Source organism: Sebastes fasciatus, chromosome 3 (genome assembly GCF_043250625.1).
Source record: "Sebastes fasciatus isolate fSebFas1 chromosome 3, fSebFas1.pri, whole genome shotgun sequence".
Taxonomy (NCBI): domain Eukaryota; kingdom Metazoa; phylum Chordata; class Actinopteri; order Perciformes; family Sebastidae; genus Sebastes; species Sebastes fasciatus.
Window position 1 is genome coordinate 16,688,374 of NC_133797.1, and position 12,522 is coordinate 16,700,895.

Here is a 12,522-nt window from a genome sequence, read left to right on the forward strand (position 1 = left end):
CATGCCATGCTGTAGCTGACATTTTGTTTATTTGTTGTATTTTGGATGTTCTTTTTGTGGGAAATATGTCACACACTGCTTTGGGCCCAAAGGTCTGTACTGCTGCAGCTAAAAGATTTCTGTATTTTCTGGGTTGAGCAGCTATTTTTCACTCCAATTGCATGTAAAAGTGGCAGAGTGCCATCTTTTCACTTGATGTTGGAGCGCGCTGCAAGATTTCTTATTCTGTTCTGGAGAACACAAACAATATTACTTGAGTTCATGGCCTCAATGTTTCTGTATTTCTTTTTAGCTCTGCCAGATTAACCTCAGGTCTTTCCAAGACAAATCTGCTTTTTATCCACCTTTTGCTTCATCTCTATTAGAAACAAAATATGATAATTTTATTCTTATATAAACACTTGGAGTCAGGAAAACAAGTTATGCTAATGGTTTATGGGACAGACCTAGACTCGTAGCTTGAGGGGATTGATTTCATGGTTGGAAATTAGAGAGTTTTTTTGGTGTTTTTTTTTGTAATAAAACCTCCTACCTTTTCCCAAGGCCTTGACACTTGAACTACACAATCTGTGCTGGGATGATTTAAGCAAAAGCAGCACAGTTTTACTGAGACAACTCAATTGTATCATTTGATAGTGTTTGTTTGAACATGGGGGCCAGACTCAGCAGTAATCCTGGCAGGCGTCAGCTATCTCAATGCCCAATACCTCCCAGTGCATCTGTACTGGGCTCTCTGCCTTTGCAGCTTCCCATGCTCAGAAAATTCAAGGTGGAATAGATGTGGGTTTTGGATGAGGACGAGAAAGAAGACGACGACTTTATTATGACAGAAGCTTAAATTAGGGGGCAAGACGTGATTCATGTGCTCAGATTTTACTCACTTAAAACCCAAACAGTGATGAGAATTGCTGCAGCACATGTCGTAGTGTAGTCACGGTTCCACAACACAACACATTTGTTGTTTTGCCTCTAGAGATCAAGGGCAAAGATAAGGGCTGTCCTTGACTTAGTCGACTAACACTCATACGATTTTGATTTTAATCTACAGATCTGTGAAACTGAGTTTCTCCACAAAGAATCACACAAAAGCACCACTTTAAATCGTGTGTTTGTGAGATGTGCTCATAAGTTTCATGAAAATATATCATTCAGCATGAAAAAAGCATAAAAAAGACAAATCGACTAAAGAAATCTTAGTTGACTAAGACCTAAACGATCGATTAGTCTAATTGGGCAGCCCTAGTGATGATACATCATAGGTGACATTTACTTTATAATAAATCAAGCTCAGTCACATTAAAAAGGTCATGTTTGCATCAATGACTCGAGCAGCCAAACAGCAGTGTGTGTACATGTTTTCCTTGTTGTTCTGGAGTCCCACGTGTTCCATGTTGAGGCTAAAATATGAGATAAGTTTGAGCTTAACCACTATATCAAGCCGCTAAAGCATTTTCACTCCACCACGTTTTATTTCTACAAAACCAAATCTGTTCTGCGAGTTAAATCACTCGGTGAGTGCTCGCCTTAATGCCTCCAAATGCTCCTGCCGGGGTGCAAAGCTCAAATCCATTCACTTGAGACTTACAATCAGTACTCCATCAAGTCAGTGAGCTGCTGATTTAAACCTTATAGACGAGGGAGGAGGTGGACGGTTTGGGAAAGAAAGAAAGTGTAATCATGTGTGTGAGAGGATGCAGTCGGCACAGATTTCAGGTCCTGGTATTTGTGGCGATAGAGGAGATTAGATTGGAGCTGTAGGATTGTGGCTTTCTCAGCCACGGAGCTCAGCGATAGGTTTGTGAGACTTCTCTCAAAGAGTGAGAAACTTAATAGATCAACCTTGATTCTTTCTTCCTTTAAAGCTCCCAGAACTGAAAGAGTGTGTGAGAGAGAGAGAGAGAGAGAAAGGTGGGAAAGGACTAAAAGTTGGAGGAAGTAAAAATGCTGAGGTGTAAGGGAAACGGTTCAGAGGTAAGGAGGTAGAGAGATGATTGCTGCTGGAGTGGGGGGAGACGTCAGGACAGAGGGAGAGAGAGACAAGTGAGGAAAGCAGGCAGATGGAGAAAGAGAGAGAGGAGCTTTAGATTTATAGTAGACTGTAGCTCCACTTATAATGTTCTGACAGGCCATCCGGCAGGCAGAGCCACACTTGAAGCTACTTATTCCAACCAGCTGCCATCATGAACATTTTACTGCCACTGTGAGCATTTGAACATTTGCATTTCCAGGGTGATACAGTTAACAGTAAAAATACTTTTCATCTCTTCCGCTCTTGATGAAGATGGATAACTCTCTAATCAACAAGTTGATCCCACTAGTGTTTGCATCCAAATGGTCCACTCAAGTCAGTCGTAGCAGGAACTCCAATCATTTCATGCATTTGAGATCAGGTGATACAAGACCTATGAGGTTGTTAATTTGAAACTAATTTAATCCATATTAGACGTTCTGGAAAGCAAAACTGTCTGGGGTTTTACTACAAATATCAAGAAGCAACTGACTAAAGAACTCATGACTATATTCATCTGATTTAAGTTCATATTGGACAATTCTGCACCGCACTTCATGATTATGTTAACATTTAGCGTCAATGCAGGCAGTAGTGTGCCCTTATAAGTAGCAAAGTGGAGAGTAGGAGTGTGAAAGTTGGAGCATTCAGGTGCACTGCCTCCGCTTTTCATGTAGGAGACAGAAGTCTATGTCTGGTCTCAAGCCTGCACTTTTGTTTGTTTATTTGTTCTTCTTTTACTAGACCTAAACCACAATCGTTCCCTAACGTTAAAGGTGCTCTTTACGAGATACAGAGCATTAATATCGCAGTGAAAAACGATTTGCTATGTAAAGATATAGAGGAGTAATGTCTACCTGAGCAGAGAATGAAGTCGCTCCTCCTCTCTGTGTGTTGTAATCCACATTTCTCTGTGCTTTGTTAACATAGCTGGGCCGGCAAATGTTGAATCGCCGGTTCTTGGGTTTTGCAGAATTGTCTAATATCAACATTATTGTCTGGAGATAGGGTTGGATTATATTCAGACTGATACTGAGGACTTGAGACTTGACTCTAAAGCTGGCTCCCCAAAGACTTGATTTGGTTTGAGATTTGAAATAAAATCATTTAAATTAACATTCAAATCTGGTTTTGACCAAGTTAAATATTAACTTAATTCTTCCAAAAGACAAAAAAAAAGCTTTGGTAGAAAGAAATACATTCTCTGCATTGTACAGGAACTGGTTTGAATATCACCTCCATATTAAATAGATCACATTTTATAATTTCCTCAGAGGTCCTGGTGGATTTAACAAATCCACTAAGACTGGGATTTAGTTTGATTGAGTGCGGTCTTTGTTTGACAAATGGTGTGGACAGGATTAAGGCAGGACTTCTGAATTGGTAATTTGAGCTAACAAGTGAGCGATGAAAGCAGAAAAGTGATATCTCAGTTTCAGTAATTCACTTTATCGTGATTGTCTGTGTTTCCATGTCTGCTCTACTTTCTTTCATGACCACTGGGCTGTAAAGGCCCGTCTAACAGCGTGCCTTTTCATCTCCTTGAGGTAATAAGGTGAAAACAGAATGGAATGGTTTGCTCGTAAAAAAATTACAGGGAATATACGCGGAAATAAAAAGGCACATGTTCTGAATTACTTGACACAGTTGTGGCTTTAAAGGCACTTTGAAACGGTGCTGATTTAAAAACCTAATGTCTCTTCACAGTAAGGTAGCTGCAGCGTTTATTTTCATATTAAAGAAAGCAGGACCGTGATCTCCTTGAATGATATCAGTGGTGTTTTCATCTTTCAGTGCAGTGGTGCAATTTTAAGAGGGAATTATTATTTTCACACTCACTGTGTGCAAGATTAAAACTGCTTCATTCACTTCCATTTAGATGTGAGCGATAAGGAATAACAGAACATCCCCTGAGACGGTGGTTTAATTCGGACATCATTTAAATTTTTAAAACTCAATTGTAAATGCATTCAGAATTACCTCGAGGCAACTGGGAATATGTGCGACTCCAGAACTCCAGACTGTGTGTTTTTTCTTTTATTTATTTTTTTCCAGGAACGTTTGCTTGTCGAAATGACCAGGCTCTGCCCTCTAACATCATGTTTATTTTTTTGCTCTCAACGACTAAACATTGCCCGCAACCTTTGTTTGTTTGGCTATTTGTTTTGCAGCTCTCTTCGCCTTAACACACAGAGTAGCCGGGATAAGGTGCCAGCCCCAAGGTTAGCTCCACATGTTTCTTGAAATAATCTTGCTTGACATGTATTGCTGGGGGCACATCCTCTGAATCCTGGGCTCACTCACTTATTTATAGAGCCAAGTCCCCCAGCCCCCCACTAACACCTCACGCCCCTCGGTTGGTAGCGGCCATCTTCTTCCCTCCGGCCTCGGATCTATGCAAACAGCTTACACACTCTGCAGACCTGATTTCACCTGAGGCTGTGTCTTAACATGAATTATGCTGAAGTTCTTCAGTTTCATTAAGATTCACCCGCCCCTCCAGTCGACCCCTTAGAATACTAATGAAACCCTTAAAGCTGAAATCCATAATGTTTTTTAATTAATATATCCATAATATATCCATCTGTGCGGTGCAGAGTAATATCTGAGCGTTTCACTGTGGTTGGAGATGGTCTGCATACGTAAGTACACAGAAATCAGTCAGGTGGAGAATGCCAATGCCATCATACTTCATCACTTAGGTAAACGACATTCACCAAGACATTACCCGGTCGATCAATGACATTTTCACTACACACAGACACGATAGAACAAATTCAGACCCCAGACACTACACGATCTGTCCTCTGATCTGTATAGTATGCAATAACAATTAGTTGGTTAATTGATTAGGTCAGCAATTCCCAACCTGGGGTTTGGGACCAAAGATCACAGGGGGTTCGCAAGAATTTGTCTGCTCTGAGGTTGTCAAATTAGATTTGCTCATGCATAACTAAAATCATGATAACACACTAACAAGATGATTTATACAAAAGTCTGGAAATGAAACTACTTAAAAAGATACTTGGTCGCAAAATCTAACGAAATATTCATTTTCAATCCATATTTGTTGGCGTTTAGCCTTTCGAAAGCAACATTTTCACTGCGGTCAAAAACCTATTTGCCCTCCTGCTTGACGCACCTGTATTAACAGGGCGGTCAAGCAGCAGTCTAACAACACCGTAAATTACATTTATTTAACCACAATGACAAAATATATATATATTTTGGTTCCAACACTATTATAGTAAGTTAATTAAGTTGTTACAAAAAAAGAGATCATATTATGTATCTGCATTCGCTTGGTGAATCCGTCAAGACGTAATCACTTTATTTATGTTGACGAAACTGCCGAGTTATATTCATTAAAGATAGTTGAAGAAAGAGAAAGTGTGGGGGGGAATAGGTTAAGGGAAATAGGTTGTGGACCACTGAATTAGGTAATCAGCTGAACAATTTTGATAAGAGATTTTTTTGTCATTTATTGAGCAAAAATGCAAAATATTCTCTTCAAATGCTAGAATGTTCTGCTTTTCTTAGTTTGAAAAGCATGTAATTGTGAATTACTTTTGGGTTTGGGGCTGTTGGTCTGACAAATAAGCAATTTTTAAAAGAGAGAACTTTTCAAGCAATCAATTGATTAATAAAAAAGCTAAACAATCAGCAAATCAAGCGATAATAAAAAATAATGATTATAAGCAGCCTTAGATCATTATTTAGTTGATTGCAAGATAATGCAGCTTGTAATTGAATAAGTAATGATTTTCCCATCTCACTTAAATACATTAAACTACTACAAACATTCATATGCAATATCAGTGTCAATTAAAAAATAATACTCCCCCTTGTGTTTACTGTCAGGCATCCATGAACCGTCGATATATCAAAAGATTCTGCATCAGTAGCAGCAGGAATGGCTGATGTAAACCAGAGTGAAAGTGTGTCATCACTCGGCATGTTTTGATGGTGTTCATGGGACGAGGGTCATACATGCTATGTTTGGCCTTCCAGCTGCTACGACCATTTTTAGTCCTCCGTGTCCTCTGCTGTGGTTAATGATCACTGGCCATTTCCCTGATCTCTCTGCCAGGCCAGAGGCTTAAAAATACCCTCCGAGGCGAAGGCTGTTGATGGCCGCCTCTGATCCTGCTAATCAAATCCTCCCCCCAAGTACGAGAATAACAAAAAGCTCTCCACTTGACTTCCCTCTAACTAACGACATCACATGCTTTTTTCATTTCATCTGCTGACCAGACCAACGTCTAATAAACTCCTACTTCCAGAAAAGTACAACCTATCCTTTTCCTCCAACAAATTGGACCATTTTTAATTTGTAATCGTGACCTTAGACTGCTCAGTGTGTTAACACCCTGGCTCATATAACAGTACTGTGAGCTCCAAGTGGGCTAACAATACTTTCTTTCAATTTAATTACATAGGCAAATGAAGTGGAATGAGTCTGGAGATGTTATCGACTCCAGTTAAAGGATTCATCACATACCTTTGTGCCTTTGAATTCAGTTTGAACAATGTTACAGACTGAAACCTGAGCAGCGAAAGATGTCCTTCCTTAGACTACGGACCTTCATACTGAATGTGTATGAATGGAAATTTCTGAGGTTGTAACTCGATTGTGAAAGTACGCATATCATATTAAGAGTGTATTATTCAGCCCTTTGTTCTTCAGTTTTATAAGGTTTCCCTCAATATGTGTTAAAGCAGCTTTCATTTCTAATATTTATTAATAAAGATTGAAAACATGAAGCATTTAGAGACTGAATTTCTCTACAAGGCTGCATGATTCAACCAGCCTGTTCTGATTCCCAGGGTGCCAAATACCAACGCTTTGCCACGGCCGTCCACGTTCGATACCGCTGCACAAGGCACGCTTTAGCGCTGGTATGAGACGCACCAGGCTTTCAATTAACTACAATGTAAAGCCATCGACAGCAGCTCTGAGAATGTGCTCCAGTCACAGAGTGACTGTGGTGACGTAGTTTAAAGAGCGAAAGAGACACACCGGGCGGGTCGGTGGGGAGGTTTATGGGGCCAACAAACACAAGGCTTTCATCCAGGAGACTGCTGTTTGTGTCTTGTGCATTAAGTTTCACTTTCATGTTACAATCAGCTGTTCATTCATGTCCCGGGTTCACAACGTCAAGTCACATTTTCACTGTAAAAGTTTAGTAATTTTAAGCCCAACTATGTAGTTTTTTCCAAAACCTAACTAAGTGATTTTGTTGCCTAAACCTAAGCAAGTTTTAGTTTTATTCACAACATTAAGCACGTGTTTACTGCAACCAAAGAGTGATACAAAGGGGTCGTGTCCGTATGTGACGAGTTGGGATGAGAACGTGTTGATTCAATGTAAACATATCCAACGCCATCAAAATACCATGCAGGATTGCTCTGAGTTGATATATGCATACTGTATATCATATAAATGTAGTTCTGGCAAATAAACGCAGGGTCATCCAGCAAAAACGATGAACCTACCTTAAAGACAAAGGACACGTCTTATAGCATTGTAAACAACTATGCAGTGTTTTGGCCCTCTGATAAGCCTCAAAAATATTTTATTACCCAAACTGGACTTCCTGGATCATGTTTCATCATCTCGCTGATATCTGAAACAACAACCCCTTACATTTGTTTTGCTGTTTTCTGAACGTCCGCTATAACCTGTTCATCTTTTAATCATTCAACTAAACTGAAGAGAAATGTGAAGCTCTCCCTCTAATAGTTATACTGACAAACATGGGAAACCAAAAGCTAAATCTCCTTGCTGGAGGTTATGTACCGAGACAGATGTTTGGGTGTATTAGGTATGGCATTACTGTCACTGTGTATTAAACCATCTGTATTGTCACAAATAAATCTACACCATCACACTTTTGCAGATACACAACAAACGGCCTGATAAACACTCTCATGCAGAATCTCGACAAACACACAACACACACGTAGGCCTATGTGCCGCCTCTTCCACCACAGTGATAATTAAGTCTTCTGATTGCAGTGTATTATGACAGAATTAATGAAGCTTTTAATGAAAATTAGTAACACTTGGCTGAGGCCCCGTGTATCAGACATGCTTAGCAGCAAGCTGCAGTAAGCACAGTCAGATAAGCAGGGTAAGCCTACAGCTCCCTGAGACAGAACACAGTCAGTGAAGCTGTGCAGCATCTACCACGTCTCCGTGCACACTCAAAATATCCCCTTCCACACACTATGTACGATCTGCAGGGCAGCTCTTTACTGAGGCACTAATTACAATCTACTATTTTGGTGCTCTAATTGTTTCAGCTTCAGTCTAAGGGGGAAATATTATTCGCTGAGGTAATCCTCGTTGGCAGGGTGCCAGCGTAAATATCAGCGCTGTATTTTTCAAACAAGGAAAATCAAAACTTTGCTCAGTGTTAAAAGGTCAAACTTCTCCTTTATCTCGCACAGTGTGAAATGATTTAGTATCAATAAGGACAATAAAACTTTTCCAGCTCTGTTCAACGCGAAAATTATGTGGTTAGCAGAGAATGGCTGCTCCATTACCATTAGTCAATGATAATAACACTGTCACACAAGGAGAAAGAAACAAACACATTTCCTATATGAATGAGGCATCGTGCTGTCTTATTGCAGTAATGTGGAGTAAACAGATACTTTACAGCCAAGTCAAGGAGCAGTAGGATTAAGTGCTTTGTCATCCTGATCTTGAACATGTAGTCTGCCAGGGCGCTGCACTGATCTGTCTCTTCCTCTTTGAATCCTCCCTGAACAGCTGTGTGCCAGCCTGGCTGTAAGCAAGGAGACTGCGTGGGACCCAATAAGTGCAAGTGCCACCCTGGCTTCACTGGCAAGACCTGCAATCAAGGTGAGCTCTCGCCTGGAATGTGTCAACACTATGAATTCACAGATGTTACTTTGCAGTTGCTTGTGACTTTTTTACTTGTCATAGGGCACTGAAGTTTAAACGTTCACCACAAAGAAAGAGAGAGGAAGAGTTGGAATATATGGTCCTCCTGGACCAACCGATTAGACTGTTATCAGGCCATTAAAGAGGCGTTATCAGTGGTTATAAGATGGTTCCGAAGGGGCCTGCTACACCCACTAGTAGGTTTTAACATCTATTCACATGGTCAGTCACAGAAAGATGGTATAAAAGAAGACGACAGTGACCTAGCTACCATAGTAATTATGATAGGAGCAGAAGCGGAAGTCAGGCGCTGTAGTATAGATGGCATGAAACTCCATATGGGTGGAGGGCTTTCAACCAGGAGACTGAGGTTCGCATCCCGTGTGAAACCAAAAACATGTAGTTGTCTTTCTGTTCACAAGCATTAAGTGTCACTTTCTCTTTTGAAACGTAGTTATTTTAAGCCAAACACAATGTTTTCCCTTGAACTTAAAAGGACAGTGTGTAGGATTTAGTGGCATCTAGTGGTGAGGTTGCAGACCAATTGAATACCCTCCACTCACCTCTTCCTTTCCAAGCGTGTCAGAGAACTATGGTGGTCCTCAAGTAACGTAGAAACGCGCAAGGCTCTCTCTAGAGCCAGTGTTTGGCAGTTTTGTGCTACTGTAGAAGCATGCCGGTGCAACAAGGTGGACTCCGTGAAGAGGACCCGCTCCCTATGTAGATATGAAGGGCTCATTCTAAGCTAACGAAAACACAATTCTTAGATTTAGGGTATTATACACTAATGAAATCATAGTTTTGAATACTATATTCCATTTCTGCTAATAGATAACCTTAAATCCTAAACACTTGACCTTTATCAAAGTGGTTTTGTTGCCTAAACCTAGAGAAGCCTTTTGTTTGTATTAAAAACGTAACACTTGATTCAGTTTTAAAACATGTTAGATATTGTTGCTTTTTAGTTTCGCTTTCACTTTTATAACGTAGTGGGTGTAATAGGCCCCTTATGACCCACATCTATGGTGCTTTTAGCGACTGGTACTGCCTATTTAATAGCCTGATAGAAGTCGAATCGGGTGCCTGAACATACCGTGACTCAAAAGCACTGAGGCCTGCATTTTTCACATGAAAGCTAAGTGAAGGAGAACTGCTGCCCTGAGCGATGGCAGGGTAATCATTGTTTATTGTGGCCAGATCTCCACCGCACAACACCAGCATAATAAAGTTGCCACTCGTGGAGCTGTGAAGCTTGTTTGCCACCAGCTGACAGTAGTGAGAAACTTTAATCACAAGGGGAGGAGGTGGAGAGAGAGTGCTGATTCAGCTCAAATGGAAATGAGTGGTGAGGCCACGTTGAATGATCCCGGGGGTGCATCCTCTCCTGTGAAGATAACATCTCAATTACTGACCTGAGATAACTTGGCTCGGCTGACGCAACCGATGCTATTGAAAGTGTGTTCGTGTGTGTGCTTGAGTTTTTGTGCATTTTCATCACTGACAGATTGGACATGTTGGAAAGCGATAAAGCGTCCCAGTTAGTTAGGAAGTTGACGGGCATCCAAGCAGCTTGAAAATACTTGTGGAATTCACGCCCTAAGACAGGAATAGGATAGTGTGTAATTAAAAACAACGGCTGAGGTGGAGGTGGAGGAGGAGGAGGAAGAGGAGGAGGAGGAGGTGGAGGAGGAGGAGGAGGAGGAGGTGTTGAAATCCTTTCCGGAATGTTCCAAGTGACTCATCCTGTATTTGGAGGCTATAGGTGGCTCCTGTCTGCCCGGCCAGACGGCTGTACTTTGTCTTAATCTGCAACAAAGGGAGAGGGAAAAGGATCTGCGTCCCATATCCAACTACAATAGACTTTGCTGCCAACCATTCAGACAGACTTATCGGACAAATGTGATTCCAAGGCCTTTCAAGATGAAACTGTACTTTCAAGTGTCCATCGAAGCCCCATTTGTTCAATAAGCTCTAGACGTTTAACAGAGCTTTCCATTTTACTCGGCTTTGAGTGGCAGACATGCCCTTTCAGCCTATTTAGGTAGAGATAACCTTGGATTCTGTTTTGAGTTGGCACATGCTACGCAAACCAATTTAATTATTCTCAAACCATAGATTAGATTTTCTCATTTAAATGCAGCCTCCATTAAAGATTGATTCGAGGTTTGCTATTGATGTGCCAGGTGGCCAATGTTTCGAAGCATTCTAATATCCTGCCCCTCTCGAGCACATTTATCTTGAGGAGTGAAAGACTGTTGGGAGAGTTGCCCAGTGCTGCTTCCCTGACATCGATGCTATTAAAGGTCAAATAGTCGCCCCAATAAACTGTAAAACATCATACAGCAATTTAGTGGAATCAACTAAGTAATTTTTTATGGTATGTAAATATTACATTTTAAGTTAATTCAACTTACAATTTCTCATTTTCATTTTCAGAACACTTGACTTTAAATAATGAGTTGGATGAGTTGAAATATTCTTCTAAGAGTTCACTAATCTAATGAAATTAAGTTTCTAAAGAAACATGATCAGCACATAAAAGATTCAGCTCCAAAAAGTGAAGCCAATGCAGAAGTGCCTTGAACTTGCATTCTTTCTAACAGCCAGCAGGGGGCGACTAAGCAAAGAGAAGTCTGATTGTATAAAAGTCTATGAGAAAATGGCCCTACTTCTGACTTGATTTATTACCTTAGTAAAAATTGTAAACATGAGTTTAAGGTCTCAATCGCGAGTTTCAAGTCTTCAATACAGCATGATGTTCATTTAGTAAATTATGGTCCCATTTGGAGTCAAATAGACCATAAAGCAGGGTATGCTTTAGGGCGTTGTCCGGTCTGGGGGTTGTCCGTGTTTTCGTCATAGAACTTTTAACCCTTTCACTTATTCAGCACTCGGTTGTGCCTAGCTGAAAATATAGAATATAAACCTGCAAGTGCATAGAGATATTTTGGACACACTTCCTCTGCTCTAAGTGGGAGGCGTGGACAGATGTGTGATCCCAGAGGCAATCAGATTAACAAGAGTGTTAAACACCTCAGGAACACCGTTTGTAATGGAGCAAAAACAAACCACAGAGGAAACATGAGTGTTTATACCAAACAAAAAGCATGGCAGATACTATATTGATTTCTCACTCTCTGAATCAAAGACATATTTTCCTCTGTCAAACCATTATGAGAGATTTATTCTTCAAGGACGACATGTCTGTTTTTAGTGCCAGCTCTTTTCACCTGCCAAATCATTTCACCTTAGTGTTTATTTCACTTTCATTGCTTCTCCTGTACAGAAAATCTCAACAGCTGAATGGGATATCATTGGAATGATTCTGATTATGTTCGTCATTAAATTAACAGGCACTCACCTGTCAAGAATAATAAGCACTACTTGGAGAATCCCTATCGTTTTCAGAAAGCGCTACACCTTTGGTGCTGATGAGAATTGGATCTGTCATACAGCATGGTGAGGACAGACGAATACGCTCTAGCTGCACAAATAAACTCATTATAGGGATAATCTGTTTAACAGTTTGGCAGCACACCCCTCCCTCCCCTCCCCTGCTGATCCAATCATTTTAATAAGATGATTATTCTGTGCAGGTGGA

The 12,522-nt window shown here is 40.6% G+C and overlaps 1 protein-coding gene across 4 annotated transcripts in view; it reads left to right on the forward strand.

Annotated features, from left to right (window-relative positions):
* npnta (nephronectin a) overlaps positions 1-12,522 on the forward strand; it is a 56,871-nt gene that overhangs the window by 15,209 nt on the left and 29,140 nt on the right. For 2 of the 4 annotated variants that reach the window (XM_074629283.1, XM_074629286.1), the window contains exons 3-4: positions 4,180-4,230; positions 8,787-8,879. In XM_074629283.1, the coding sequence (XP_074485384.1) occupies positions 4,180-4,230; positions 8,787-8,879 (144 nt within the window). The remainder of the gene's footprint in view (positions 1-4,179; positions 4,231-8,786; positions 8,880-12,522) is intronic. The other 2 variants (XM_074629287.1, XM_074629285.1) reach the window with 1 other exon arrangement.